Here is a 26,816-nt window from a genome sequence, read left to right as displayed (position 1 = left end):
TTATCTAAATCGATATTTTCTCTATAGAACTTTACCTTATGATTTACTTAAAACATTGAGGTTAATACAATACAGGATTATTTTTAATCTTGTATTGCTAAGGCATGAAATGAACGTTGTTTTGGGCTTCTTTGGTTTCAGTGCTCGTTTTGAAACTTCTTGACTGTTTTTTTTAAGGCAAAACAATGCTAACGTATTGAAAGAATAAAATAGTTTAATTCACTCTTGATGCCTTTCCCTCAGTTTTAGTTTGTAACCAGGATTTTTTATTTTTTTTCTCAATCAATTTATGAATTTCGAACAGCGGTATACTACTGTTGCCTTTATTTAAATGTTCCTGTAAAAATGTAAATTGGTGTTTTCTACCGTGTCGAAAGTGTTTACTGTCATGTGACTTCCGGTCGAAATGTTTACATTACATCGGATATCCTGTGTTTTTACCTTGCTCACGAAAGGTTATTTACAAGGACTGTTTCAATAGATCGAATGAAATCCAAAGCAATGCAAAATATCTGTCCCTATCCATCAAAGATACCTTTTAGAGTGGCAATATAAATTATTTCCCACCTACAATCATGTATATGTACTGAATAGAATATACGTTTTGATTGTCTATCTTTTTTTTTACCCATTTACCACATTTTGAAAACAAAGATAATTTTATCATTTCTTTCAATATTTCTAACGGATATAGATTTTTAGCAAAGTAAGTTCAATAACATTCATGCTAAATCTTATGAAAACCCTGTATGGAAAAAAATGACGATTTAAAATTTTTGTATTTTTGTAAGAACAGTTCTTCAAGTACCAAGGAATTCAAAAAACAACTATTTAAATATATGTAACAAGGTGGAACAGGTTTTTGAAGCCCAGAAGAACTTTTAAATTACAATAAAAAAAACTTTTAACCAACTTTACATCATCTTGGATTTTTTTTTCGTTTTTTTTTTTTTACATTTTTAATTTAATTGATTAGTTTATATTTCAAATCTTCAAAGGAGATGATTGACAATAGAGATTCAAAACCTGTTAGATAGTACAGAATAACGCATTCATTATATGATAAGCTTGTCGAGTCGATAAAATATTAATATATAAACTCATTAAAGATACCAGGATTAAACTTTTTGTACGCAAGAAGCGTCTTTCGTCAAAACCAAACAAATCAACATTTGTTAAAGGATTTTACTCGTCAGTCAGTATCAGTGTTATGTGTTGGTGTCAAATTCTTCTTGTTCTTTAATTACCGTCATAGTGGACTTCTGGCAATCATATGATATCTTTTTTATTGAATATAAATGAATGATACCATGTAAAAAGTGTCCCAATATTGGCTTCTAGAACAACCATACGCAGAAACGCTTGAGAAAAAATGGTTGCAAAGCCAAAACAAAAAAAAATCAAAGCCAAAGTTTCTGATATGCTCATTACAGTTCAAAGCTTAGTTTCCGAACACTTAATTTATTAATAAACTTCAAATGTATAGTTGGGATCTTTATCATATATACTAGAACACACCCGTGATATCGCGGGTCCGTGACTGAATTAAAGTATATGTAGTGTAGTGGTTGTCGATCGCCACGGTTGGGCCATGTCTGTCATATTTGTTTTTCGTGAATTGTTTTGTTTAGCCGTTTGTTTTCTCAATTAAATTGTTTCATATTTTTCAATTCGCAGCTTTTTCTTTTGTAGTCGGTCGACATAAGGTATATTTGAACTTTGGTGGATGAATGTCTCAAAGGCAATCATACCACATCTCCTTATTTTTAGTATTCGTATTGTTATCTTAGAAAGTCTTACTGATTAAAATACTACAATAGCTAACAATTTGACAATTTAGTAGTGTCAACTCTGCGATTATGACCCGTGTATATAGCATATTAATCCTGAATACACCGTTTGTTGGTGCACCTGTCAGATGCGGAGCGTACAGATAAGGTAATAGGTAACAGGTGAATATACTTTTGGTATCGGTATCGGACTCGACCCGGAACTTCTTAATTATTGGCAATATTAATTACGTGGAAAACAAAAGGGCCTGGAGTGGTGTAATTTTTAATCTACACCTTTGATATTAGTTATATATAAAGTTGAATTCTTTGATTCGTCGTTTTTACGTGATGAAGGCTGACAAATTGGACCTCGTAATTTTAATATTATAGATATTATGGCAGTATAATGAAAACTCTATAAACAAAGTTCCGAATATACTGTGTAACCAAGATTCAGTTTGAATAGATTATGAATTGTCTTTTATTTCTTATCTTTAATAAGATGAATTTTAAATCGACTTCATTGACACTGTTTGTATTTAAGAATCGAATATTTCGTTTTGTAACTTCATTGGGGTGTAAACGCGCTGACCTAAGTACATTTTGTATGAAGTCAGGAAGCGCTTCATTCTAAAAATGTGCGCACGGTCAACGCTTTTACAACCCTATGAAGTTACAAAAAGAAGCATTCAATACTTTTAATTACATTTTTTAGCTAGGATCATGAAAACAAGAATTTTTTCATTTTTTGTTAAATTTACCTGCGCACTTTATTGTCGGACCTCGTGTTAACATGAATGATAAGTTTTAGTGTGTAATGCAATTGCTTTAGGAATATAACACGTGCTGTGCAGTTAGCCAATCAGAATAACGTATTTTAATGAAACATACATCTAATGTTATTATATGACATTAATTCTAAAACATTCTCCATTCTCGTTTAAGGGGAACACTTACCCCGGCAAGATGACACACTGCAACTGTTAATCCGATAGCTACCGATGCCATACCAGCGTCGGTTCTATTTGAATCTATAGTGGCAATAATTACAAAAACCAAAACAAAAGTTAAAATCACTTCCACACCGAATCCCTGTCCAACATTTAAAAGTGGATTAATGGATGTTACACCAAGGTTATTGTGGTATGTTGATACGGTAACCCTGAAAAAAATGAAATATCAAATATCGTCATTGAAATATGTCTTTCACGTTAATGGATAAACATGTATAGAACAATTTTGGGTTATTCCATTGCTATATACCGTAATAAAAACATTGAATAAAGTTTGTAATATCCAAATATTTTGTCCTGAAGTGACACATTTTGTTGAAATGATCATCTGATGAAGGAAAACTGGTGCCTTTCGTGTTATTTCAGTATTTGTGAGTATTCTTAGATCGTAACTTTATGTCTCTTGTCTTTTTAGTAGTCGTTTGTTCTGATATAGTGCCACTTTGATATGTAGGACCATATTTGAAATGTTTTTTTTAATGTGTTTTCTTCTGCTTTGGTGTTTGAAACATTGTCCCAGGTAATCTGAGGATTGAGCGCTCATCAACATGTTTATCTTCGCAACATTGCCTTCATTTTTAAATTTGCATGTCCCTTGTCAGGAGCCTATAGTTCAGTGGTTACCGTAGCTTACTGTTTGTCTGTCATATTCGTTTTTCGTTTTTATCTCTGTATAGATGAGGCCATCAGTTTTTTGGTTTGATTTGTTAAATGTTGTTTTCATTTCGATTTCAATTATGAGTGACTAAACGGTGTCAATTTTGATCATTGTTAAAGGGTCATACTATACTTGATTACATCCCGGCATTTGCATTTAAGTTGAGAGTTTTCTCATTGGCATATACCATGTTCCAAAATATTATTTATATCTCTGAAATGGATTAAATTGGGTTTTTGTACATCTATGCTGTCTATTCGCAGCCATGTGGTCACGGAACAATACGTTATCTATGGATTTTTTTTTAAAGATTGTCGGTTCAGTGAAATGATGACGATACTTTGAATTGCTTTTAGATTTATTTTTTTGTATTTAATTAATCTCAGATTATTGTTATATTTTTTCGATCTTTTTACATGTAATTACCCTTTTAAGATAAGTCCTCCGAGTACTGCACCAACGCTTTGAGCTACTGTGTATAATACTGCACGGACAGGTGTAATGATTCCGCCTGCTGCTAATCCAAACGACACTGCAGGATTAAAATTCCCGCCAGAAATATGTCCAAACATTTGAATTAAAGCCATTATGGAGATTCCAAAAGCGAATGCAATCTGTCAATACACAATGATATATATAAATGTTTGTTAGAAATAAGGAAGAGTAAGTATACACACTGTCGCAAAACCAATGCTGGTTTGAAATCTTACATCTTATGAATGTTTAATTTTACTTACTATGCATATAAGTATGCTCGTTCCAAGTTATAATATTTTGTTTGATGAAGATAGGTTCGTTCATTGTATATATAAAAAAAGAGATGTGGTATGCTTGCCAATGAGAAACTGTCCTCCAAAGTTCTAATGAAGAATAATATATGCAATTCTGTAGAATAATGTATGCAAGCGTACGACATTCAACAATGCGAAAATCCAATACCGTATGGTCAGCTGTTTATAAAAGGCCCCGATATGAACGGAATGAAACAATTCAAATAAGAAAACTTACGACCTATTTTATATACAAAACAATTTACGAAAATCAAATATGACAGACAAGAACCAATGACAAACACTGAACTACAATTTTAAAACATTCCACCGATAGTGATGTTGACTAGATGTTATTTACATATTTACTATTCCTTCTCTACCAGACATGGTAATTTATTGAAAATTCAAAAACAATTAACTTTTTATTTTGCTGTGTTGCTAATGTTACAGAGACTTTTTCATTTTGTTTTTGATTCTAAATGCAAAATATCCACCAAGACATTTTTATGAGGTTCTGATAAAAACCAATGTTTCTATAACATAAGGCACAATGTTCTAACGTATAGGAAGTTTTTTTTTTTCATCTTTTCCTTGTTTCCACTTACTTTCCGCTTTCTTACGAATAATTTGAACATTGAATCAATATTCTTTCAATAAATTGAGAATGTTAATGAAATTAGGATATATGGCAATAAGATAGCGATCCATCAAAATATCCTTTTGATATCGTGAGTTTAAAAATGATTAAACATATTAAGTATTGTGTTAATCAACATCACATATATATGTGTTTGATTTAGAACGTGTTTATCTAAAAAAAAATAAGACCTATAATTGCTAACTTTTATTTTGCCACTTTTTTCGCCACTTTATTATTTTTTTCGCCATGTAACATACATAAATATATTTTTCGCTTAAAATTTTCCTTTTTTCACCCCCCCCCCCTATTCCCCCCTCCCTAAATATGATGACTTGGGTGGAGAGTTGTCTCATTAGCACTCATACCATGTATCTTCCTATATCTATAATTATCCATACGTCATTGTCACAAAACCAAATTATTAAATGCATGTAGACCTTCAGCGTCACTCCTACTTGTGGTCATATTATATAGTCATGAGAAATTTGTTAAAAAATAAAAGATTATAAAATACGCATATATTGATGATGACCGATAAATGCACTTTTAAATATGTCTAATTCAGCACTTTCACCAAACAAAAAAAGACTACATTACTTGTTTTATTTGTAACAGGCTTTACAATCTAACTGATGATTTTTCACAATTATGAGTTTCAACACACAATGAAAACTGATGTTGTTACATTTAAAAAGATTGATTTTATATGCGTTACAAATTATCAGATTCAACTTTTGTTTTATCAAGACGCTATTGTAAATCATTCTAACCTTAATAGTTGATTGTGGCTCTCCAGTGATAGGTACTGCAGATGCACATCCCAAAAATACAAATAATAATGTCCCTACAAATTCTGCTAGCACAGCTCGCCAAAATGTCCATGTTTTTAATTCTCCAAAGTGTAGGATCCGTACTTCACTCGGCTTTCCAAACCGTATTTCTTGTAGCTTGTTAGCAATGTACATCACATACGCTTCCATACCGGAGGTGATTTTCGGAACGTTTGTTTTTATCCTGAAATTAACAGCCATATTTCAATTTTTAGTTTGCTGATCATTGTCGTTTTCAATAGATAAAATTGATTTGTTTACCATGTAAGATGACAACATAATAACTCCGCTTCATTTCATCATGGGCTATAATCATCTTCAGCTCAGAGAATAATGTCAGATGAAATGTAAGTACTAGGTAAATTAATGTATGTTAAGAACGTTCATTCTCAGAAGTTTAAACATAACTAGTGCATGATAAAATCGAAGAAATGGGGAAGGTTATCGGGTTGTTTAATTAGCTCTAGAAGTCCTAATTGCAATTAAGCAGAAGTTATATTCGATAAAGGGATAATATAACTGTTATGAAGCACGACAAATTCATTTGACCTAATACGACATCAATAGACTACAATAGGAGCAAATCATTAAACAGACATGGGCTTTGCTCATTGTTAAAGTTCGTACGGTAACCTATATTATTAATTTCTGTGTCATTTGGTCTGTTGTGAAGAGTTGTATCATTGACCATCATATCGCAACTTCTTGTTCATATATATGTATAAATATATGGGTAAAGAAAAGAACATTGCTATATGATATATGATAACAATACACAATCCGAGATATTGGAATGTTTGAGTAATTTGCACGAATCGAGGGGAAAATAATAAATAAGAATCTTAATTCATACTGATTAATTCTTGAGGCTCCCACAGGGTACCCCCTTAAGGTCGTAAGGTCGCTTTTTAATTCGCCGAGAGGTCGTTTTCAAGGGAAAATCAAATGTACAGGTCGCAAGTCGTTTTTTTCCCAACACAGAGGACGGAATTCGGTCGGAGGTCGTTTTTTCCAAATTTTACAGGTCGCAGGTCGTTTTTAAAAGGCCCTCAGGTCGGAAGTCGCCTCTAAAAAGCCCAGAGGTCGTAGGTCGTTTTTGATCCTGCGGGAGCCTCATTCTTTGTAAATCGTATTATTTTAAACATGAACATACTATAACATAGAGCGGATCACTTTCATCTTTACTGTAGTATAGGATTAATTACATTAATAAAGCAGTTCGTGAAATAACCATTTCTGAATTTCAAAACCAATAAAAGATCAATTATTTCAGTTTAAAAGCTACTTGTGGTTTTATAATTTCCGGCTGAATGTTAAAATAAAAAAAAGTCAAAGTCTAATTTGTTTTTTTTATGTGATCTGACTTTTACTCTTTATACACTCAAGTTGTAATGTACTTAACATTAAATAAATCGACACTAGAATTTCATACTTAATACGCTGATAGAATTCATATGAAAAAGAAGATGTGGTATGATTGCAAATGAGACAACTCTCCAAAAGTGACAAAAATGGCATACAAATTAACAACTATAGGTCACCGTACGACATTGTAAAACAATTCAAACGAGAAAACTAACAGCCTTATTGACGTTAGAACTGCTTCAGTAATGTATTCATTCCAAATACTTAATATTGTTTAAAATCATAGTCAAAATCTTTCTTAATCACAAATATATGACAGTTTACATTATTTTATGTACATTTCAGTTGCGGCACATTTTACCTTTCAAAAACAAGACATGACGTTTGATGCACATGTGTGATACAACTTCCGGTTTAGTCTTGGAGGGCGAGTGAATGGATTTGAAGGTTAATCGTCAGTGACTTATTGGTGTGAGACAGATAACAAACGATAAAAACATCAAAACAAATACATAAAATACGTATAATTCTTTAGGTTCTGAAAGGTTGAATACAACTCATTAAGAAAATCAATGTAGGAGCTAAAAAGTAAAAACACAAAAACACCGAACTCCATAAGAAAATGATTGTATCAAGTCAGGAATATGATATATTTGTTGGCTACTTTTTTTAACTCCCTCGGTGAAAGTTTATCAATAAACCTGTCTTGTTTTGTGCCTTCATTGTACATTATTGTATTAAGGAATCATGATATTTTTTAATTATTTTTTTCTTGAAGAAATACGCCCATGCGTCTGAAGATCTCTAAATACTCTGAATAAATTAAATTCTGAAACAGCAATGATAAGCAAATTTATCTTAAGTGCACTTTGGTGATTATAGCCGGTTCAAATAAAAGGTTTTTTAACTCACATTACATCAATTTTAAAAACATACGTTTGACTCTATAAATAAACACAATCAAGGACAACACTGGTATATATTTCAAAATAACCAATAATGTCAACATTTTCAAGCGAATAAATGAATGCCTATCTCAATCGATATCCATCTTTGATTTCTTCAGGCATAAAATAATTACAAAAAAATCTCAACAGGTCATTAAAGTACCGTGTAATTAAAGTAAAGATTTTAACTTTGCAATGTATTCTCTAATCAAGCAGCTTCTATAATACTTAAGGTATTTAGTACATTTAGTGATGGTCGATTTTTCCTAAAGTAAAAACAAACATTTTCAATTATATTTTATAGTTGTGTCATTCATAGAAAAAAGACATTAGATTGTCATTACGATTTTTTGTATTACAACATAGCAGGCTAGGATTTTATAAATCAGTCTTTAAGAATTAAGTCAAAACATCAATTATTTTAAGCTCTATTAATTTGTTATTCCATATATGTCAAGTTTTACTTTTTTCTTGACATTCTTAGGAAATTGCTATAAAAAAAACGATACAAATATTAACAGCACGCTATGTAAAATAAAATATAGTGAATATAACTTTTATGATATTAATAAACGCCTCCTACAAGCGGGTTTGGATGGGATAGACAAAATAGATAATTAAAGTAGGTAAAATTCATGAGATATTAGAGAATAATGGGGTGCAATTATGTATTAAAGAATAGAGAATTAAAAGCCAAAAATATACGAAAAAAAGAATAAAATAAATATAGAAAAAAGTGACATGTTATACAATTAATAAAGAATAAAAACACGACCCAATCCCCAATTCAGACCCTCATAAAAGCTCTACTTAGTTCGAAAAAATAAGCATCGGTATTCCCCAGTTTCAACGGTAAAAACGAAAAAGAAAATATTTCACATAATAAATCAATTCAAAATTCAATAACTGCAAGGTTTCATTGTAACATGAGTATAGCTAGTTCACAGAAACAGTTTACATTTGCGGTCACGTGATTTCAGTTGTGTTGTATATGTAACATACTGCCTTTATGAGTAATTGTTTTAATTCGTGACAATTTCCCATAATAAAACCAACAGATTAAAAAGACTCATCTTCATGGTAAGCTTTCGACATTAAGAAAAATTAAACTTGTCAAACACATACGGAATGACAGTAACATTTTTTTCTGTCTATGAAGAAATAACATAAAAAAAATGTGGTGCACACTGAATAACGCGCGTAGCGAGTTATTTAACAGTGTGCACCACATTGTTTATGTTATTTCGAATAGACAGAAAAAATATTACAATCATTTCTTATAATTTAATTCTAAACTCCATTTTAAACCGTAGAAAACCATGAAAAACCGTTGATGATGTCACGGTTACATGACTAAATTATGTCTATAATGGGCTCATAACAAAATAACGTCAGCCAATCAGAAGACGTTTAACATCCAAAATTAAGTTATTCTGCAATGTCAAAGATAACACATCATGTACATTGGCTCTATATAATTGCAAATCAGCAGTTTTCAAACTTGTTCCTGGTATCTATGATGAGTTTATTTGTATACTGTTTGATATATCTTTCTTTAAACCTATTTACCAATTTGTGTATTATATGGTCCATGTTTCAAAAGCTCAATTGTGACAATCAGTGGCGGATCCAGAAACAGGCTGCCTAATAGAGGGCCAGATTTTGTCACACATCAGTGATTCCCTATAAAATGCAACAACATTTTTATCTCAAAAGGGCTCCCCCCTCCCTAAATCCGCTTCTGACAATGTCAGTGCTCCAATTCATCACACCAATATATATAAATTTCAATAAATTTGAAAAGCACAAGATAGGAATTTAACATAATTATAATTTGATCATTGAGAAGATTGATTTTATTTCCACTTATAAGTTTGGATGTACCATTAGTATCTCTTATAGCGTTTAAGGGAACATGCAAATCTGAGCTGTAACTTGCAAGAATTTTGTACGGGAGCATATTTTCTTTGAATTGCATGTATTTGAATAGTTGCTGAACAAGCAAATGTATTTTATAATGTTGTGTTCTAGGTAAAAGGTCCTGAAATAAATTGAACGGAAAACACATATGTAACGCATAAACAAACGACAACTACTGATTTACAGGCTCCTAACTTGGGACAGGCACTCAAACATAATGTGGCGGGGTTAAACATGTTAGAGGGATCCCAACCCTCCCCTAACATCAGACAGTAGTATAAAAGTACAACATAACAACTATCTTTAACAATCAGTTGAAAAAGGCTAAGCTCATCAGATGGACAAACATACAAGTGGACGTGGACGGGTACTTGTACATCCCACAGGGGCGGATGCAGGAATTTTCGAAAGGGGGGGTGCTAACCCAGGGCAAAGGGGGGGTGCAGGGGGTGCAAAACATATGTCCCGATACAAATGCATTGATCGGCAAAAATAAAGGGGGGGTGCGCACCCCCGGAACCCCCCCCCCCCCCCCCCCCTGGATCCGCCATTGTCCCATCAACAAAATGACACTAGATACAGATATGAGAGTACTCGTAGTTAAATGACAGCGAGTTCAAAGCCTCGAACAACTAATCATGCATTTAAGACTACATTATCAATCCGTTCACATCAAAGGTAACAATTGGTAAACTACGGCTTCAAAACACAACAATTAAGTAGATGACATTTTTTCACATCATAACAGACAGAGAGAAAAAAAATCAGTGACGATTATACGATATGTTTGCGAAAGAATTATATAATCGTGCACAGAATACTAAGTTGATAATATATACATGCATTGGTTCAAGAATTGGATAGAGTTTATTTTTCACAAGTCACTCGTTTCATATGACTTAACTTTCACTTACAAAAGTACTGCAGTACTATATTGGTACAGTAATTCAGGTTGAGTGTAATATATGATCAATTGTGTATGATAACCATGTATAATATATACTATAATAGACTAAGACAGATTCATGCGTATGGGTTAAGTCCGACGAATTTATAGTTTGTAAATAAGATAAGCCTAATATATATAATCAGGTTAATGTTCACCTGAGGGAAAATATATACATTCTAATGCTATTCGTTTAGAACAATAATTTTCAGTCGACCTTGAAGAATATTTTAAAGGGTTAGATTCTCATGTTCTACATGTTCCAGTCCGTAACTCTAGAATACCACCATTTTAAATTCCAATTTTTTTAGTATGTCATTACTAAAAAATTAACCATTCTGTATCTTATTATTTTTGTCAATATTTAAACCATTAAAAGAAGCGTCTTAAGGTGGTATGGGTGTCTTTCGCCATCTTGGATTGTAATAAACAGAGAATCTAAGTTCCAGATTTTCAATCAAGTTAGCAAAATTTGATACAGGAAAGAAGATAACTAACGTGAATTTGCATTTAACAGAACAAATTTATCAGATTAAATACTATTAATATTTTAACAAGTTTGCATTACATTTTGCTTGATTTTTAATGTTTTTAAATTGGCATTTTTAGTGGAGGTAACTCTTAAATAGTGCACTTTCAATAGGAATCTACATGGAATTAGGCAAAGTATGAACAGATTCTATCATTTTTAATTTAGACTCACATTCCACCTTTATAAAGTATTACTTAAAAGTTTAATTCAAATATGTCCAGTTTTTATGTTTGACATCAAATTAAATATAGGCCACATTGTTAAGATGCCAAATACGTCCAGTGTTTATGTTTGACATCAGGAGAATAAATATAGGCCACATTGTTTAGATGCCAAATACGTCCAGTGTTTATGTTTGACATCAGGAGAATAAATATAGGCCACATTGTTTAGATGCCAAATACGTTCAGTGTTTATGTTTGACATCAGGAGAATAAATATAGGCCACATTGTTTAGATGCCAAATACGTTCAGTGTTTATGTTTGACATCAGGAGAATAAATATAGGCCGCATTGTTTAGATGCCGAATACGTCCAGTGTTTATGTTTGACATCAGGAGAATAAATAAAGGCCGCATTGTTTAGATGCCAAAAACGTCCAGTGTTTATGTTTGGCATCAGGAGAATAAATAAAGGCCACATTGTTTAGAGCCCAAGTACGATCAGTAACAGTTCCGTGGACTTTTTAATTTTTGTCATTTTAAAGCTAAATTATTTAGACTATAAACTATATATATGCAGCCTATGTGGCCGAGTGGTCAAGCGTGTCGGATACAGTGCAAGGTGATTTGGTGTCACGATACCTTAGTATCATGAGTTCGAATCCCGGCGAGGGAAGAACAAAATATTTTGCTTACGCACATTTACAGAATTAACATTGTTAGGCTGATGTTTAGACTATAAACTACAATATACATACAGATTTATATATACAGATTTATAGTTTGTAAATAAGATAAGCCGATTACATAATTCGGTCAGACTAAAGATCAACTAAGGATAAATTTATACATTCTTACAGGAGCACTTATTTATTTTGTTATCATGAATATTGTTTAAACCATCGTATCTTATTGCTTCAGATTTCTAAACAGCAACTATTCGAACGACACCGATAGGTCCTTTTCAACCGAAACGCACATCTGGTGAACGAAATGAATTCAAGCCTGGTATCAATTTTTAAACTTTCTTCTCTATTTTACATCGTAAAGTTTTACAATCATGTCATTTACGGTGGAAAGTGGGTGAAGACACAAAAAGGACATCCCAAAATCATAAGCCGTCAAGAAACTGACGATGTGCAGAAGGGTTAAAAAAATGATGATATTTTAAGAGACTATTTTGTGACGAATTGTCTCCTATAAAACCAATTTCTTAAAATTATTATCTGCATGATTATGCATATTTTATGAATCGAAAGCTAACTAGTATGTACTTTTGATTATCAAATACAAAAAAAAAAGATATATCAATATATAAGGACTAAGTTCATTGTTATTTTCGGATTCTTTGTAATTTATTGCGATATTATTCACTGCACTCTTAATTATACTTCATATCACTGTTTCAAGTTACCCATATACATGTAGATAGTACATTTCAACAATGATTGATTGCTAGTAACGTTCAGTGGCAAATATTACATGGATGTTCAGGACGAGTATGAGAATCGTAATGAATATATATGTTATATTATTAAATCAAAATAGTTGAAGTTGTAAAAGAATAATTGATTAAATAAACATAGTACAGTTACGTACGTTAAAGTTTATTAGGAGCATAGTCACACTATTTCACTGTATAATTCTAGTTCAACATAAAATAAAAAACGTAAATAGGCAACTTTAGCTCGTTGAATTAAAATGGAAAATCGAAAAATTATTATTATTTTTTAGTTTATTTCTAATTGAATACTTTCAAAATAGGTCACATTTGTGTAAAAAAAAGGACCTAAAATCGGCGAAAAACGTTTCTAAATTTGTTTTAAATTAGAAAATAGTTTAATTTCGAACCCATACCTTCTTTATGTTTTTAAATATATGCTTCTGGTACATATATTCTGTTTTAATGATGTAAAATAATAAAAGTGGATTTTCCTTACCTTAAAAGGAGTATGTCCGATTCATTTGAACGTCAGTTCTCAATATCGACAGTAACCAACATGCGTTGGAGATTACAAAATGTGCAAGATTAAATAACGTTAAATGCACATTTTCTTTTTGATCCCAAACCATTAAACTTCGTTTTGGGGGATGTTTTCTCACTCCAGTGTAATTTAAATAATCGGTTAATATTGTGAAAGAGACCACAAAGATGACGATTTGGGCGAGGACGAAAGTCGCACGGGAAATCTGACAATAACACTACATTACATAACTGCCTTAATCCTTTTTATATTGGACGTTTATGCTTTTAATGTAAAAGTTTTCGATTGAATAATTCCAAAACACATTTTAAACTTTTGTGCAGTAGTGATTGTCTCTTTTATTACGTCTCGTTAGATATATTTTTCTTTCCTTTATTCATGACCTTTGTTGTTAAATTTACATTTAAATTTTAGCTAGTGAAGTGAACTATGTTTTAAGTTCAAGACATCAGAAATGACTCGTAATAATATGTCACCGTGATCTTGATGTTTTAATCTGCTACACATTATTCATTTCATATAGATAATATGTTCGGAACGCCTCTTCAGGCTTTCGTATCATGAAGAGATGTTCGGTTGAATTCGATTTCATCTATTCCATGTTGCTTTTTTACTGGTTTCCATTCTGATGAATATGCACGAGATATTTGTCACTTGACGTTAAAAAAATAAAGTTAAGTCTTTCGTTTCTGTTTTTCTCCTGTCTTAGTATTCTATTCGCTGTAATGGCCCATTACAGTTCATAAGGGAACGAATTATTTCTTATTTACATCATAAAAACATCATTTGGTGTCTCGATCGATCGACACATATGACTAAAACAAGCTGAAGGTCGTTAAGGTACTCTTTTCATACCTATCGAATTAGCCGTTTCAGAAGGTGATGAATTCTGGGTTACCAAAACGTTGTGATTGACCTACATGCACATCGTCATCAGCAACTGGAGTTTAACCAAAAACGTGAAGGTATTTTTTTTTCTTTTTGAGGTGCCAACAATAAAATTACCAACAATCCTTCAAATTTACATTCGACAAAGCAACAAAAATATAGAGGGTTCGTATATATGACAAAAATTTAAAAAAACAAAAATAACGGATATCTTTAAATGGTGATATATTTTTTTTTCATTTCGACCTCATTTAGTTTTTATATAGTGTATAATAGATTTAAGAAGATGTGGTATGAGTGCCGATGAGACAACTCTCCATCCAAGTCAGAATTTGTAAAAGTAAACCATTATAGGTCAAAGTGCGGTCTTCAACACGGAGCCTTGGCTCACACCAAAGAGCATGCTATAAAAGGCACCAAAAATGACAAGTGTAAATTGATGGTTGTTACATTTATTAATATTTACTTTATCATCATATTTATTTAATTTACATAAATGTATTGACATATTGCATAATTTTGAAAAGTTTAAACAACATTTTGTTAATAGAAAAAGATGTGGTTTGAGACAACTCTATTTCAAAAGCACTTTAACGAACCAACCAAAAGTTGTAGAGCAGTTTTCAAAAGAGTTGCTTTCCCTAATCAAATTATTAAAACAGAAACACATATAAACTGTCGTTTTCAAACGAACATTGAACTGTGGAAAAAACATGAATTTGTAAATAGGTTTGATTGTCGTAATACAAAATGAGAAATATACATTATTTCAACCGTTTTAGTTCTTAAAACTCATCCTCTTCTTTCTCTCTCTCTCTCTCTCTCTCTCTATATATATATATATATATATCAACCTTGAAGTTACAATCAAAGTATAATGTGTCTTCTATGTTTTGTCGAAGATTAGTTTCGCAATTTGCAATTTTATCAGAATAGAAATCTGTCTTAGTTATATATAAGTGTACTTCTGTATTTTACTTTGCTTAAGCTCGAACGTTAAATAATTTACCAAAAACATTGTATGTCCACTGTAGCAGAAAGTAGTTTGGAACTTTTTCTCTCAAAATTTTATAATACGTATAAAACAATTTGACAAAACAAAATTAACTTACTTTAATATTAAAGCGGAACTTGCACTCATTTCCAAAAAGTTCAGCTGTAGAACTTTCTAAATTGCGATTAGAAATGTCCAGTTTTTATGTCGCTTTTGACGTGACCGAGATTTACGTCATAAATATAATTCTTCCTTGTAAAACCGAGGATTTTTTTCTTGGATTAGCGACACCTTTGATCTTAATTTTGATTAATTTGATTTTTAATGCATTACTTCTTCAGTGTAAAACTCTCAATAACTCAATATTTTGTGAAGCGTTCTTGATCACAACTCATTGACCTCAAATGATCAGATTTTTAGCAAAGACTCCGTGTTGAAGACTTTACTTTTACAAACTATGACTTGGATGGAGAGTTTCTCAATGACACTCATACCACATCTCTTACTATCTATGTTAACAATTTGCATAACAAAAGGTTGCTAGCGTTGTATAGCTCAGTACACTATCAGTCTTAATTCAAATGTTAAACAATATTATCATGGTTAACTTCTTTTTATGATTCTGTAAATAAATCCTCATTTTAGTATCAAATATTTGTACATTAATTTTGTATATTAAGGTGGTACCCAACACTTTCACTAAAATTAATTTGGCTCGTTTAATTTTCATAAAATTTTGTCAAAGTACTATTTACTTTGACACATAAACAAAAATATAAAAATTTTAAAAAAATTTGAACCAACCGTTTTGTCAGAAAAATTACACTAGTTATATAGCAATTTGACAAACACCAATTTTGATCATTGAGAAGCTTAATATTTTTTTTACAACACAACGTAATTAAAACGTTTAGCTGACTTTACAGAGTTATCTCCCTGTAGTGTGATGTACCACCTTAAAACAAGAAAATAGTACCAGAATCAAATGTATGATACAATTTCTGAATGTAAGTTCTTAATTTTATTTAAAAAATCCACTGAAAGCTTGGTATGTTTCTTCGATAGATTTCTGACCAGTTAGATTTTGCTTTGTTGACAAACAGACGTATAGATACATTGTACATGTATACAAGGTAGATACGTCTCGCGTAAGTGTGACTAGTCAATATTTATCAAAGATAAGAGAGTAGATATCTGTAAATAATACAAATTTGTACATGTTTACAGAATGTCGCCTTTCCCATTTTTGGTGTGACTTCTAGAAGTTCACATTGCTGAGGTTGATAACAGAGTGCATCAGTCTGCGCAAGTTCCGGTGAAGATTTTGTTAATACCGATGTCAAAGAAAACACACATGGCAACTACCTATTGAACTAACTAGTTTCAATACCTGTATCTTTTTAAATATTATTTTAATCAATTTATAAATTGGGTAATAACTCCTACAGAATTTGACTATAATAAACGAAGTCGTTTTAAATTGTACATGTGTGTTTTAAATAGTATGTTTTCAATATCAGATAGAAACGGCTTTAGCAAAAAATATATAGAATAGATAATTAGAAAATAAAAGAGGTTGTGGTAGATGTTTTGTAAAATTTACATTTTGAAAGATTTCGAATTTAGTCAATAGGATAGCGCATAGATCTTAAACATATAACTCAGAGTTTAGTATGACGTCCATTATTCACCACGCTGAACTTGAAGTACGTCTATTATTCATTTTTCATTGTTCCATTGGTGGCCTAAGTCTGTTATCTCTATGGCATATTCCCCATTTCTATTCACATTTTTATTTGTTTTTAAATTGAAATATAGAATTACTATAGGGGATCTATTTAAAAAAATGAATATTACTAAAACAAATTACTTAATATATATAATAATTATACTTTGTATTTAATTGAAATAAAATTACTATAGGGGATCTGTATTAGAAAAGGGATAAGAAATAAGAGAACATATTAAACTGTAGATCAAAAAACAGTGCGCCTATAGATGATATTGGTTTGTTTTTTTATGGATATTTCTTTAATATTCATTTAGAATTTAACATTTGTATCCAGTGTGATACGATTTTTTCTTTTTCCTCAAGCCATTTTAATTTTTTCAAATTAAAAAACAAGCCCCTTTTTATGAACAAAAGACATAATATTAACATTGTCAAACATACTTAGCATGGTGTTATTGTAGTTTTATAGAAAGAAAGAAAATTATACGTATTCCAGCTCCAGTATTCACAAAAATAATAATAGTTAATTTAAACTTTCGGCAAAAGTTCAAATCGCCTAAGAGAAAGGCCTGTTTAATAATTATTTCGCGCAACAAATTATTTTCACTTTTGTTCACAATTATGTCTTGAATTTTGTTAGGTAGAATATTCATTTCCATGTCTTGAGCAAGGTGTTTTTCAGTCCTTACCAGACCAAAACAATCATTTGCAAAATTATTCTCTCACTCCTTTTTCCCACCTTTTCCTCCGAATATCAAATATATATTTATAGACTATCGTTGATCATCTCAACGATAATCTATAAGTATGTTACTTTATTGGTACAACAGGCAAGTGTATATATAAACATACCGTGTTTGGAAATACCTTTGAAAATTACCCTAGCGACCGAAACTGTAGAAGTTCACGTAAATCCGTACTAAACCTGCTATAATAATAAAAAAAAATCAAAATATTTGTATTGCATACCAAAAATGTTAAGGAGTCACACTTTACCTCTTGAAATCAGTCCTATGTCGTGTATGTCCAGTTTAAAAATACCTTTGAAAATTACGAAGTATTTGTACTAAATTTACTATAATAATAGAAACTATTAAAATATTTATATTTCATGCGAAAATAAAGTATATAAATAATTACAAATGTCACAATTTACCTCTATTATACCTTCAAATAAAGCTAGTATACACTCGAGATCCAATCAACATAAAACACACACAGTTACAAATGCCAAAAAGTAGCTGACCACTCCAGAATTGATTAAGAAGAATACAACTGTAACAGTATCTACTGATAAGTTATGGTCATTTGAAATTTTACTTTCCTTTATTTACCTAAGATTTTGTATTGTATCCTATGTAAGCTAACTGTGTAACGCTGATAAATGTTAAACATACAAATAGTTGCATTTGTGGTAGACTTTATATATCTTATCATTATTATCAAGGGCGGTCTTTAAACAAATTGATTGATTGATAGCTTTTTAATTTACTATTTCTTTCTTTTACGTAATAGCACCAATGAAAAATACCTCTGTTTTTGTGTTTTATAGGACGGAAAGGTGGCGTAGGTTTTATATCCTTAATCAACCAAACGACACGAAATTTGCAATTTTGGTTATATTATTGTTTGATTAAAGAAAATTGTTCATATCAAGTTTTGTATGCCCCATTTATGGGCAGTATATGTTCTGGTCTGTGCGTCCATTCGGTCGTTAGTTCTTCCTTTCGTTCGTTCGTCCGTCCGTTCGCCCGTCCCACGTCAGGTTAAAGTTTTTGGTCGAGGCAGATTTTGATGAAGTTGAAGTCCAATTGACATGAAACTAAAGAAACATTTTCCTTCTAATTTTTATGCCAAATAAGAAATTGTATTCAATTTTCAAGGTCCACTGAACATGGAACATGATAGTGCGGATGGGTCATCCGTGTACTTGGGACACATTCTTGTTTATTAAATTATTATTATTATCAGTCCTAGCTGAATATTTACGAAATATTTCTCACTGGACTTTAAACAGACAGCAATTAATCAATTATAAATCATACTTGAATCCCTTTCAATTGGTATCTTTCGCCCCACTAGTGCTATGGTGTATTTTTCTTTTGTGATACGAAACTCGAGCAGAAAGTCCAGCGGAGGTCGTATTGTCCATTGTCAGTTTCGATAAATTGAAAAGTCACGTTAAGTATCTTGTACGCCTGCAGTCTACAGAGTGTCAGATCTGTTGATATCTAACAAGGTTTAGCGTTAAATAAAATGGAAGATGGGAAATGCATGTGGTTAACATGTCTTTTTTAAGCATGTGATCATGAATTGTGACAAAAAATCGATCATATCATATGATTTCAAAAGTTTTTCATATATATATGGTAAAATAATATTATATATACCCTAATTCATGAAATGAACTTTCGGAATCTTTCTTTTTTACCCATTTACCCTGTGTAAATGTAGATACAATCTTAGATGCAATGATTTTCTATTCTAGAGCCAGCAATTTATAACCGAACCATCAAATAAGATAGTACCATTTTTCTTGAATGAGATTTATCATTTATCTAATGTGAAAAATCATTACTTTTGTTGCTTTTATCCTGATTAATGTAAAGCGATTTGCGACGTTGAATCCAAGGTCATTTTTAATATTGAATAATTGCTTGAAACACATCCTATATGATAGCATAACAGATGTATTTGATATGTTACATCCTTATAAAATAAAAATAATATTTTACAACTTCTTGTGTTGATCAGAAACTGTTGACATTCCTGTACTCGTGCTAATTATTTATAAAATATCATAAACATAACGCACAGCTAAGAGGTTGATAGAGCAGATTGTTGCCCCGCGAAAACTGTGTCAACTGAGGGGAAGCCAATCTCTTAGCTATTTGTTATCTAATAGGGCTCTCCATGGTTAGTTCGGCTATATTGGATAGGGAGCATACTTTTTTGAAAGAGGTTGAAATAGTATGACAGTATGAGCATTCCTATGCATGTTTCTAAGCAACTGCTCTGTTTTAATGATGCTTTCCCATATTTTTCACACCATTTTTACCTCTGTTATGAAAATAAAAACCCTATTTTTATACTGAATGTTTCAGTTGTGGATCCAGCCATTGATAAAACGGTGAGTTTCTTATATCCCCGTTTTGTAAGCTTTGTGTTCGGAACAATCATGTAAAAGCTACATGATCATGATGATATGAGTTTTCAAAATCGTCTCTAAGGTGAAAGAAACATCAAAGTTCTTACTGTAAGTATATCAAGTTCACTCTCACCTAAAGTATGTCATGAAACATGATATATGAATTAATTCCATTAGATTTCCACTGCCTTGCAAAAAGGGCTCCTGTGACGTTTAAAAGATTATACTAATAGGATTTGAAGACTGTTTAGGAATCCATGCAAATAAATGAAAAATACAATTAATGTGAACTAGGTATGGCAGCATAGTTTTCTAATATTTCCGCGGTTTTTCTTTATAAATCAGTTAAATCCATTTAGAAAACAGTGTTATTCGACTTTGTAAACATTATTTATTTTTGAAATGTAAAAAAAAAATCATGTATACGCAGTTAAACACACAAAGTAAATATGCCTGTCTATCAATGATATCAACAACAATACAAATTCTAATGCAACAACGTTTGTAACGTTCGTTTTGATTGGATAACGTCACTTTTTTACATTGAATCAATTGACATTTGATGCTATGGGACGTACGCGCAAGCGCAGACGACATATTGCAGATTCTAATAGTAATTACATGTTTTAACGTTGTTTTCTGTCAGTTTCATTAGAATGGAGATAACAATATTGTATTTTAAGCTCCGACGGCATCAATTGGGGATTTGATGGTCGCAAATACCCATGTACTGTTTCCGCTAACGCGTCGCCAGTAAACTTAATTTGCGACCATCAAATCCCCAATTGATGCCGTTGGAGCTTAAAATACAATACAATTATCTCTTAAATGTCCTTTTTCATAATAGCATTCGTTTATTGGTTAATTGGTGCAACTAATATGTTGGTCAAAATGTGTTTTGAAGAAAATGGATCTGATTTTTTTCAAAAGTAACTGTATGCGTGAAAGGTTAAAAAAAACTATGTGAAAATAAAGAAATATATATGGTTTTTTTTAAACGATGATTAAAAAAGAAACTTAAAGGTTTATATGGGAATAGTTTGAAACTTCTGTCATATGAAATGCTATGAAGAAATGTATGATTACCTAAATAGTATATTAAAAATGTGCTTGTACGAATCAAATAGATTTTAAATGATTATACAGAATTGAATTAAAGTCGTCCAAAAAAAATCTATCACGATTCTTGCAATTTATAATCATGACTGATTGGACCCTGTTGGTATATAAACATTATGAATTCAGAGTAAAATCCTTGCGCTAGTATTGAAAATAATCCCTTTATCTCAAAACCATTATCATTTTTCTTTGTCGATAAATGGAAGATTAAAGCTTGTGCAATGTGAATTTGAGGACAATGACATTAAGAGTCTTGTGTTGAATTTTTCCAAAAACATCTGTTTTATTTAAATATTACATACCTTATAAGTCTGATAAATTACGTAATACGTGTTGCATCAAATACTATATAATGAAAGTACTTTTGTCAGCGGTTGTTGATACAAATTAATTGCATTTTCAAACTTAAGTACAATGTATGCAGTTTTCCATAAAAACCAAGCGACACTTAGAGTAGCCACAATTTGAGACATCTGTACCGCATTTATATCGAAAATTAAGGAATTCATTGAATATATGGGTTGTTTACTTCAAAGAGATAGCAACAGCCTATTTGACATCAAGGTTATCCCCGCAAAGGTAGGATTCATCTCGAGATTAGGGGAAATCATAAACGGATTAGGCGCAACAATCTGATTACTCTTTCAAACGCAACACACAATCGTGTCGATGAATCGTTAATGATTCCAAGGTCATATTTATTTTATGAGAATAAAAGTAAAGCCCAAGTCACACTGTCACGTTTTACTACATTTGAAAACGCTACGTTACGTTTTGAATAAAAATGTCCCGTTATATTGAAAGCTAGGTTTTACTAGGTTTGTGCCACGTTCTTATCACGTTTTCCTACGTATTAGTACGTGAAGACCAACGTTTCCACCAAGCAATGATACGTTTCGCTACGTAGTAAGCACGTTTTGTTACGTTCCGCTAAGCTTTGATACGTATTTACTAGGTTTCAACTTCGTTTAAATTTTCGCTACGTTTGTTGTTGAATTCCAGTTTTGAACAAACGATCAATACGTTTTTTACGTTTCTACTGCGTTTCGATACGCTTCGATACGTATACTCCCTTTTCGCTGCGCTTTCACGTAGCGAGACGTAGCTCTTAAAACGTGACAGTGTGACTGGGGCTTAATTAGGAATTGTTCCGAACGTTCATGCACAGAAATAAAAAAGCCACATCATTGGTTGAATTTGAGATTTTTTAGCCAATGAAACGTTACCCTTTTTTCAAAATATTACCGGTATTGATGATGAATTTCTTACAATACGAAATTGAATATAATACTTAATAAGCAATAACAAATTTGATTTTGTTGACAGACAGACAATACCGAGATATATGGTAAGAGGACAAAAAACACAAAACAACAATAAAGAACACAGCAACACATTATAAGTATTGCATAACTTCATTTTGTTCAACATAATTATTGATAGATTGGTTGATTGATATGTTGTGCTATTTCGTGCAGTCAGTTTTTGTTGGCGAAGGAAGTCAGAGTGCCTGGAGAGAACCACCGCGACCTTCAGTAGGACAACTGATAATCCTAGTCAATTAAGATTGGAGTCTAACGTATTCACCTAACACGCACGTGCAGGATTCTAACTCTCTTACTCTGTCTGGACATGCTAGTGATACAGTAATTCAAATACTAGATCACGTGGTTTCCGAGCCCATTCCCCCTCTCCCCCTCAATATGAATATATAAACGCCCATGATGATTACCTTTTATTTGAATCGCTTCGTCGGGTTGATGGCCTTTCATTTGATTCTCTCCATAGGATTTCCTTTCCTTTGTAACCTACGATGTCTACACTCTTAACTCCATATCCTAAACCCATCTGACGTGTTTGTCACACTCAACTAAATTCACTAGCTTGAGATATCACTAGCTTGAGATAATTATAAAACAACTGTTCTCCCTATTTATTTAATTATAAAGGTTAACTAAAGGATAATTTAAGCTAATCTGATAATTAATATGAGTTCAAACCAGACAGATATTCCATAAAAAATGGAATATATACCGACTGGATTATTCGAGTTAGTTGAAAATAAAATAGAGTGTTCGTTACCAATGGAATATACGACTGGATTATTCGGGTTAGTTGAAAATAAAATATTTAGCAATGTTAAGTTTTTCATACTTTTCTAAACTTGTAACGGTCGAGGGTCTAGATGCTGATCTTTCATTCTGTATTCTTGAATTGAAAAGTCCATTTTCCTCTATTCTTTATACTTGTGAACCATATTTTATTCTATTCATTATATTTCAGCTCCTTGATTTACTTTATTCTGTTTTTAGTCCTTTATTCTCTATTCTGTTAACACTCATCAAGAGCCTAATGTATGATTTTGTTTTAACACTAGTATAAACCAGCTCGTCTAAATAAGGATTAATCTTATTTAAAAAGATTACTAAATATTTTATAAGATTGGCTAAAATTAAAAACTGTATTCATTTTAATACAATCTATTTCAAATGAGTTTCATATCCGTCAGATAGATTCCACTCCAGTGCGGCCATTATATTTAATTTAAGATTTGTTTAACCTCTTGCGCGTACGTCCCATAGCATCAATTGTCAATTGATGCCATGTAAGAAAGTGACGTTTTCCAATCAAAATGAACGTTACAAACGTTGTTGCATAAGTCACGACCCCGTCAAACAAAATTATACTGATACATATAGTTTTAAAAATATACGTTTCCAATTATCACCGTCCAAACGGTAGTTATTAAAAACAAATGTGTTTTATTCACGAGAAAAAAATTTATTGTGAATCTGCTGGTTTTTAAAAATGTATTCCGTAAACAGTTTAGTTTTGTTGAAAGTTATGAAAGACTTCACAAATTTATTTACTTTTTCAAATCTCTGTTAAAGTTGTAATATTTGAAAAGTGCGTTCACAGTGGAAGCAGATAAAAATATCAAAATGAACCTTACTAATTCCGGTTAGATTGGGGATGTTAAATCTTATGCCTCGTGTAGAGTGAGTGTCACGCCCTTTACATGTAAAGAACCATTTCATCAACTCTTTAAGAAGTCCTTAGATGTCCTGATGTTAAGCCAAATTGCTGTCTCTATAATATATAATCTCATTTTCCAGTGGCAGCACAATTTTCAGCGACATTTATATGGGACAACATCTATTAAAGGAACTGTCTATGTGTTATTGTTGATATTTTCTCGTCCTGAACATGCATGAAATATTTGTATCTGTACGTTAATGGCTTATTAGTGCATTTAAGCTAATATAAAAAAAGAAGATGTGGTATGATTGCCAATGAGACAACTATATGTCTGTCCTTCACCAAGAGATTAAATGTAGTCAACGATGTTGCGTAAAACTACATGAAGTGAGACCGCATATGTAAATAGCTCCTTTCATTTACTCCTTAAACTAAATTCAAATCAATGCCATTTGGGAACAGTATATCTAATACATTGTACATATGTTTTATGCCTTAGAATATACCAAATGAATAATTTCAAATATCGAAAAATGTTCAAATCATGGACGAACAAGACTGAACTTTCACTCAAGCGCAACGCGCATTCGTGTCGGTCAATTGTTAAAAAACTCAATGTTCGCCATTTTCAAATAAAAGACTTATGGGTTATTTCTTTTTCACGACAGAAAAAAGAAAAAGAAAATAAAGACATGACATTGGTTGAATGTGAGGCTCTTTAAAACCAATCAAAACGTTTTGCTGTATCGTTTTTCAAAATATTAACCACAATGCAATTTTGACAATGAGAGACAACATCTAATTTAAGAAAAATACATAGGAAACAATGAAAAATGACAATTTGCTTACTGACAGACGTTACCATGACAAATAGGAAGAGGTTGAAAAGACAAACAACAGTAAAAGAACACAACAACAAATTTAGTCCCGAATAACTTCTTTTTTCACAACATAAATAAAGTAAACACTCACGGTGATTACCTTGAATTTGATTCGTTCCCTTGAGTTGTTGCCCTTTCATTGGATTCACTCCCTTGAGTTTGCTTTCCTATGTAAGCGACAAGTTCTACGTTCTTGACTCCACATCCTAAACCCATCCTATTGAAATCTATTTCACAATTGGTTTCATTCACCTAAATTCACTAGATTGACATAGTTATGAAACATCTGTGCTTCGTATTTGTTTAATGATTATGATTAATCAAAGGATAAGATACTTCGGACTTAAGATAGCCTAAGAGTTCAAAACAGAGTCGTCAATTTTTGTAATTGAAAAATTATCGATTGAATTTTAACTTGAACAATGCAGCGCCCTCCAACGGCCAGTGTCCTAGCTTCTGTAGATAGTTAATAAGGTCATTGTAATGAGTTGAATATGACAACTGGATTTTTGCGGAAAATTGCAAATAAATTGACAATGGGTTACCTGTTATACTTTTAAAATCCTGTAATGGACGATTTTGTTTTGTTTCAATTGTTTAAAATTTAACCATATATGCATGTCATCAATTTCTGATGTGTATAGAGCAATATTCAAAAGGATGCTTAATTGTGTACGTGTTTCAATAAAGATGATAAATGAATACTAGCTGATTGTATGTTGAAACTTTTACAATGAATCGATATAATTTGAATTTACTTGTTCAGAAAATGATGCTTTGTCAACATCAAACAAAGAACAGTGAAAGATATTGATAAGCCATTTCTGGTATCTTTTTTCTCTTATTTTTCTGAATGCGATGCTCAATTAATGTGTCTTGCGTACTGCTCGAGGACAATATATAAAACTCAAAGCATGAAAGAAACGTTGAAGAGCTAATAGAATCGTAAAGGATCAAAAGTATTGCCAAACCCGCACAGGTATTCAGAGAAACATTAAAGAAAATAATGAGAAAATTTCAAATACGGAAATGACGTCAAGTTCGTGCAATTAAGAATTTAAGAATTTGTTTTGATATATAATTGTATGGATAAATATTGGGGAGAAAACGCGCGATCTAGTTGCCAATAAGTTCAAAATGCATTTTTCAATTGCATAAAGAATGTATTACAACTGGTGTTTGTGACATGTTTATAATCTCCTTAATATTTGACGTGTTTGGAAAATCCTAGTTTGTCGTAATTAGAATTGTCGATTATACAATTAATGTGGTTGTTTTGTTGGTGTGTTTCGTTTTTGTTAAACCTATAGTCCGTCGGAGATGAATAACAGTATTTTACAATCCAAACAATTTAGGCCCTGTTTAGATGACAGAAGGTCCATAATGGAAAGTTGTTATAAATCAATATACGAGACAGGATACATGAACGTTCAGATACTTTATTTTTCCATCCAACATATATACATTCACAGTTCATAAAGCATATTTACAAAACAGTAATCATGGAAACATACACTTATCCGCTGCTGCTCG

The 26,816-nt window shown here is 31.7% G+C and overlaps 1 protein-coding gene across 10 annotated transcripts in view; it reads right to left on the bottom strand.

Moving 5' to 3' along the window:
* LOC143053557 (aquaporin-1-like) overlaps window positions 1-26,816 on the bottom strand; it is a 75,069-nt gene that overhangs the window by 8,551 nt on the left and 39,702 nt on the right. For 5 of the 10 annotated variants that reach the window (XM_076226366.1, XM_076226360.1, XM_076226362.1 and 2 more), the window contains exons 2-4: window positions 5,627-5,870; window positions 3,870-4,057; window positions 2,730-2,934 (exon numbers count right to left, since the gene is read on the bottom strand). In XM_076226366.1, coding sequence (XP_076082481.1) covers window positions 2,730-2,934; window positions 3,870-4,057; window positions 5,627-5,836 — 603 coding nt within the window. In that variant the 5' untranslated portion in view covers window positions 5,837-5,870. Of the gene's footprint in view, window positions 1-2,729; window positions 2,935-3,869; window positions 4,058-5,626; window positions 5,871-13,497; window positions 13,639-18,312; window positions 18,454-25,374; window positions 25,649-26,816 lie in introns of those variants that run through there. The other 5 variants (XM_076226356.1, XM_076226363.1, XM_076226361.1 and 2 more) reach the window with 5 other exon arrangements.

This window comes from Mytilus galloprovincialis, chromosome 12 (assembly GCF_965363235.1).
Source record: "Mytilus galloprovincialis chromosome 12, xbMytGall1.hap1.1, whole genome shotgun sequence".
Lineage (NCBI taxonomy): Eukaryota > Metazoa > Mollusca > Bivalvia > Mytilida > Mytilidae > Mytilus > Mytilus galloprovincialis.
Note: the sequence above shows the minus strand (reverse complement) of the source record. Positions and strands in the feature narration are given on the sequence as shown.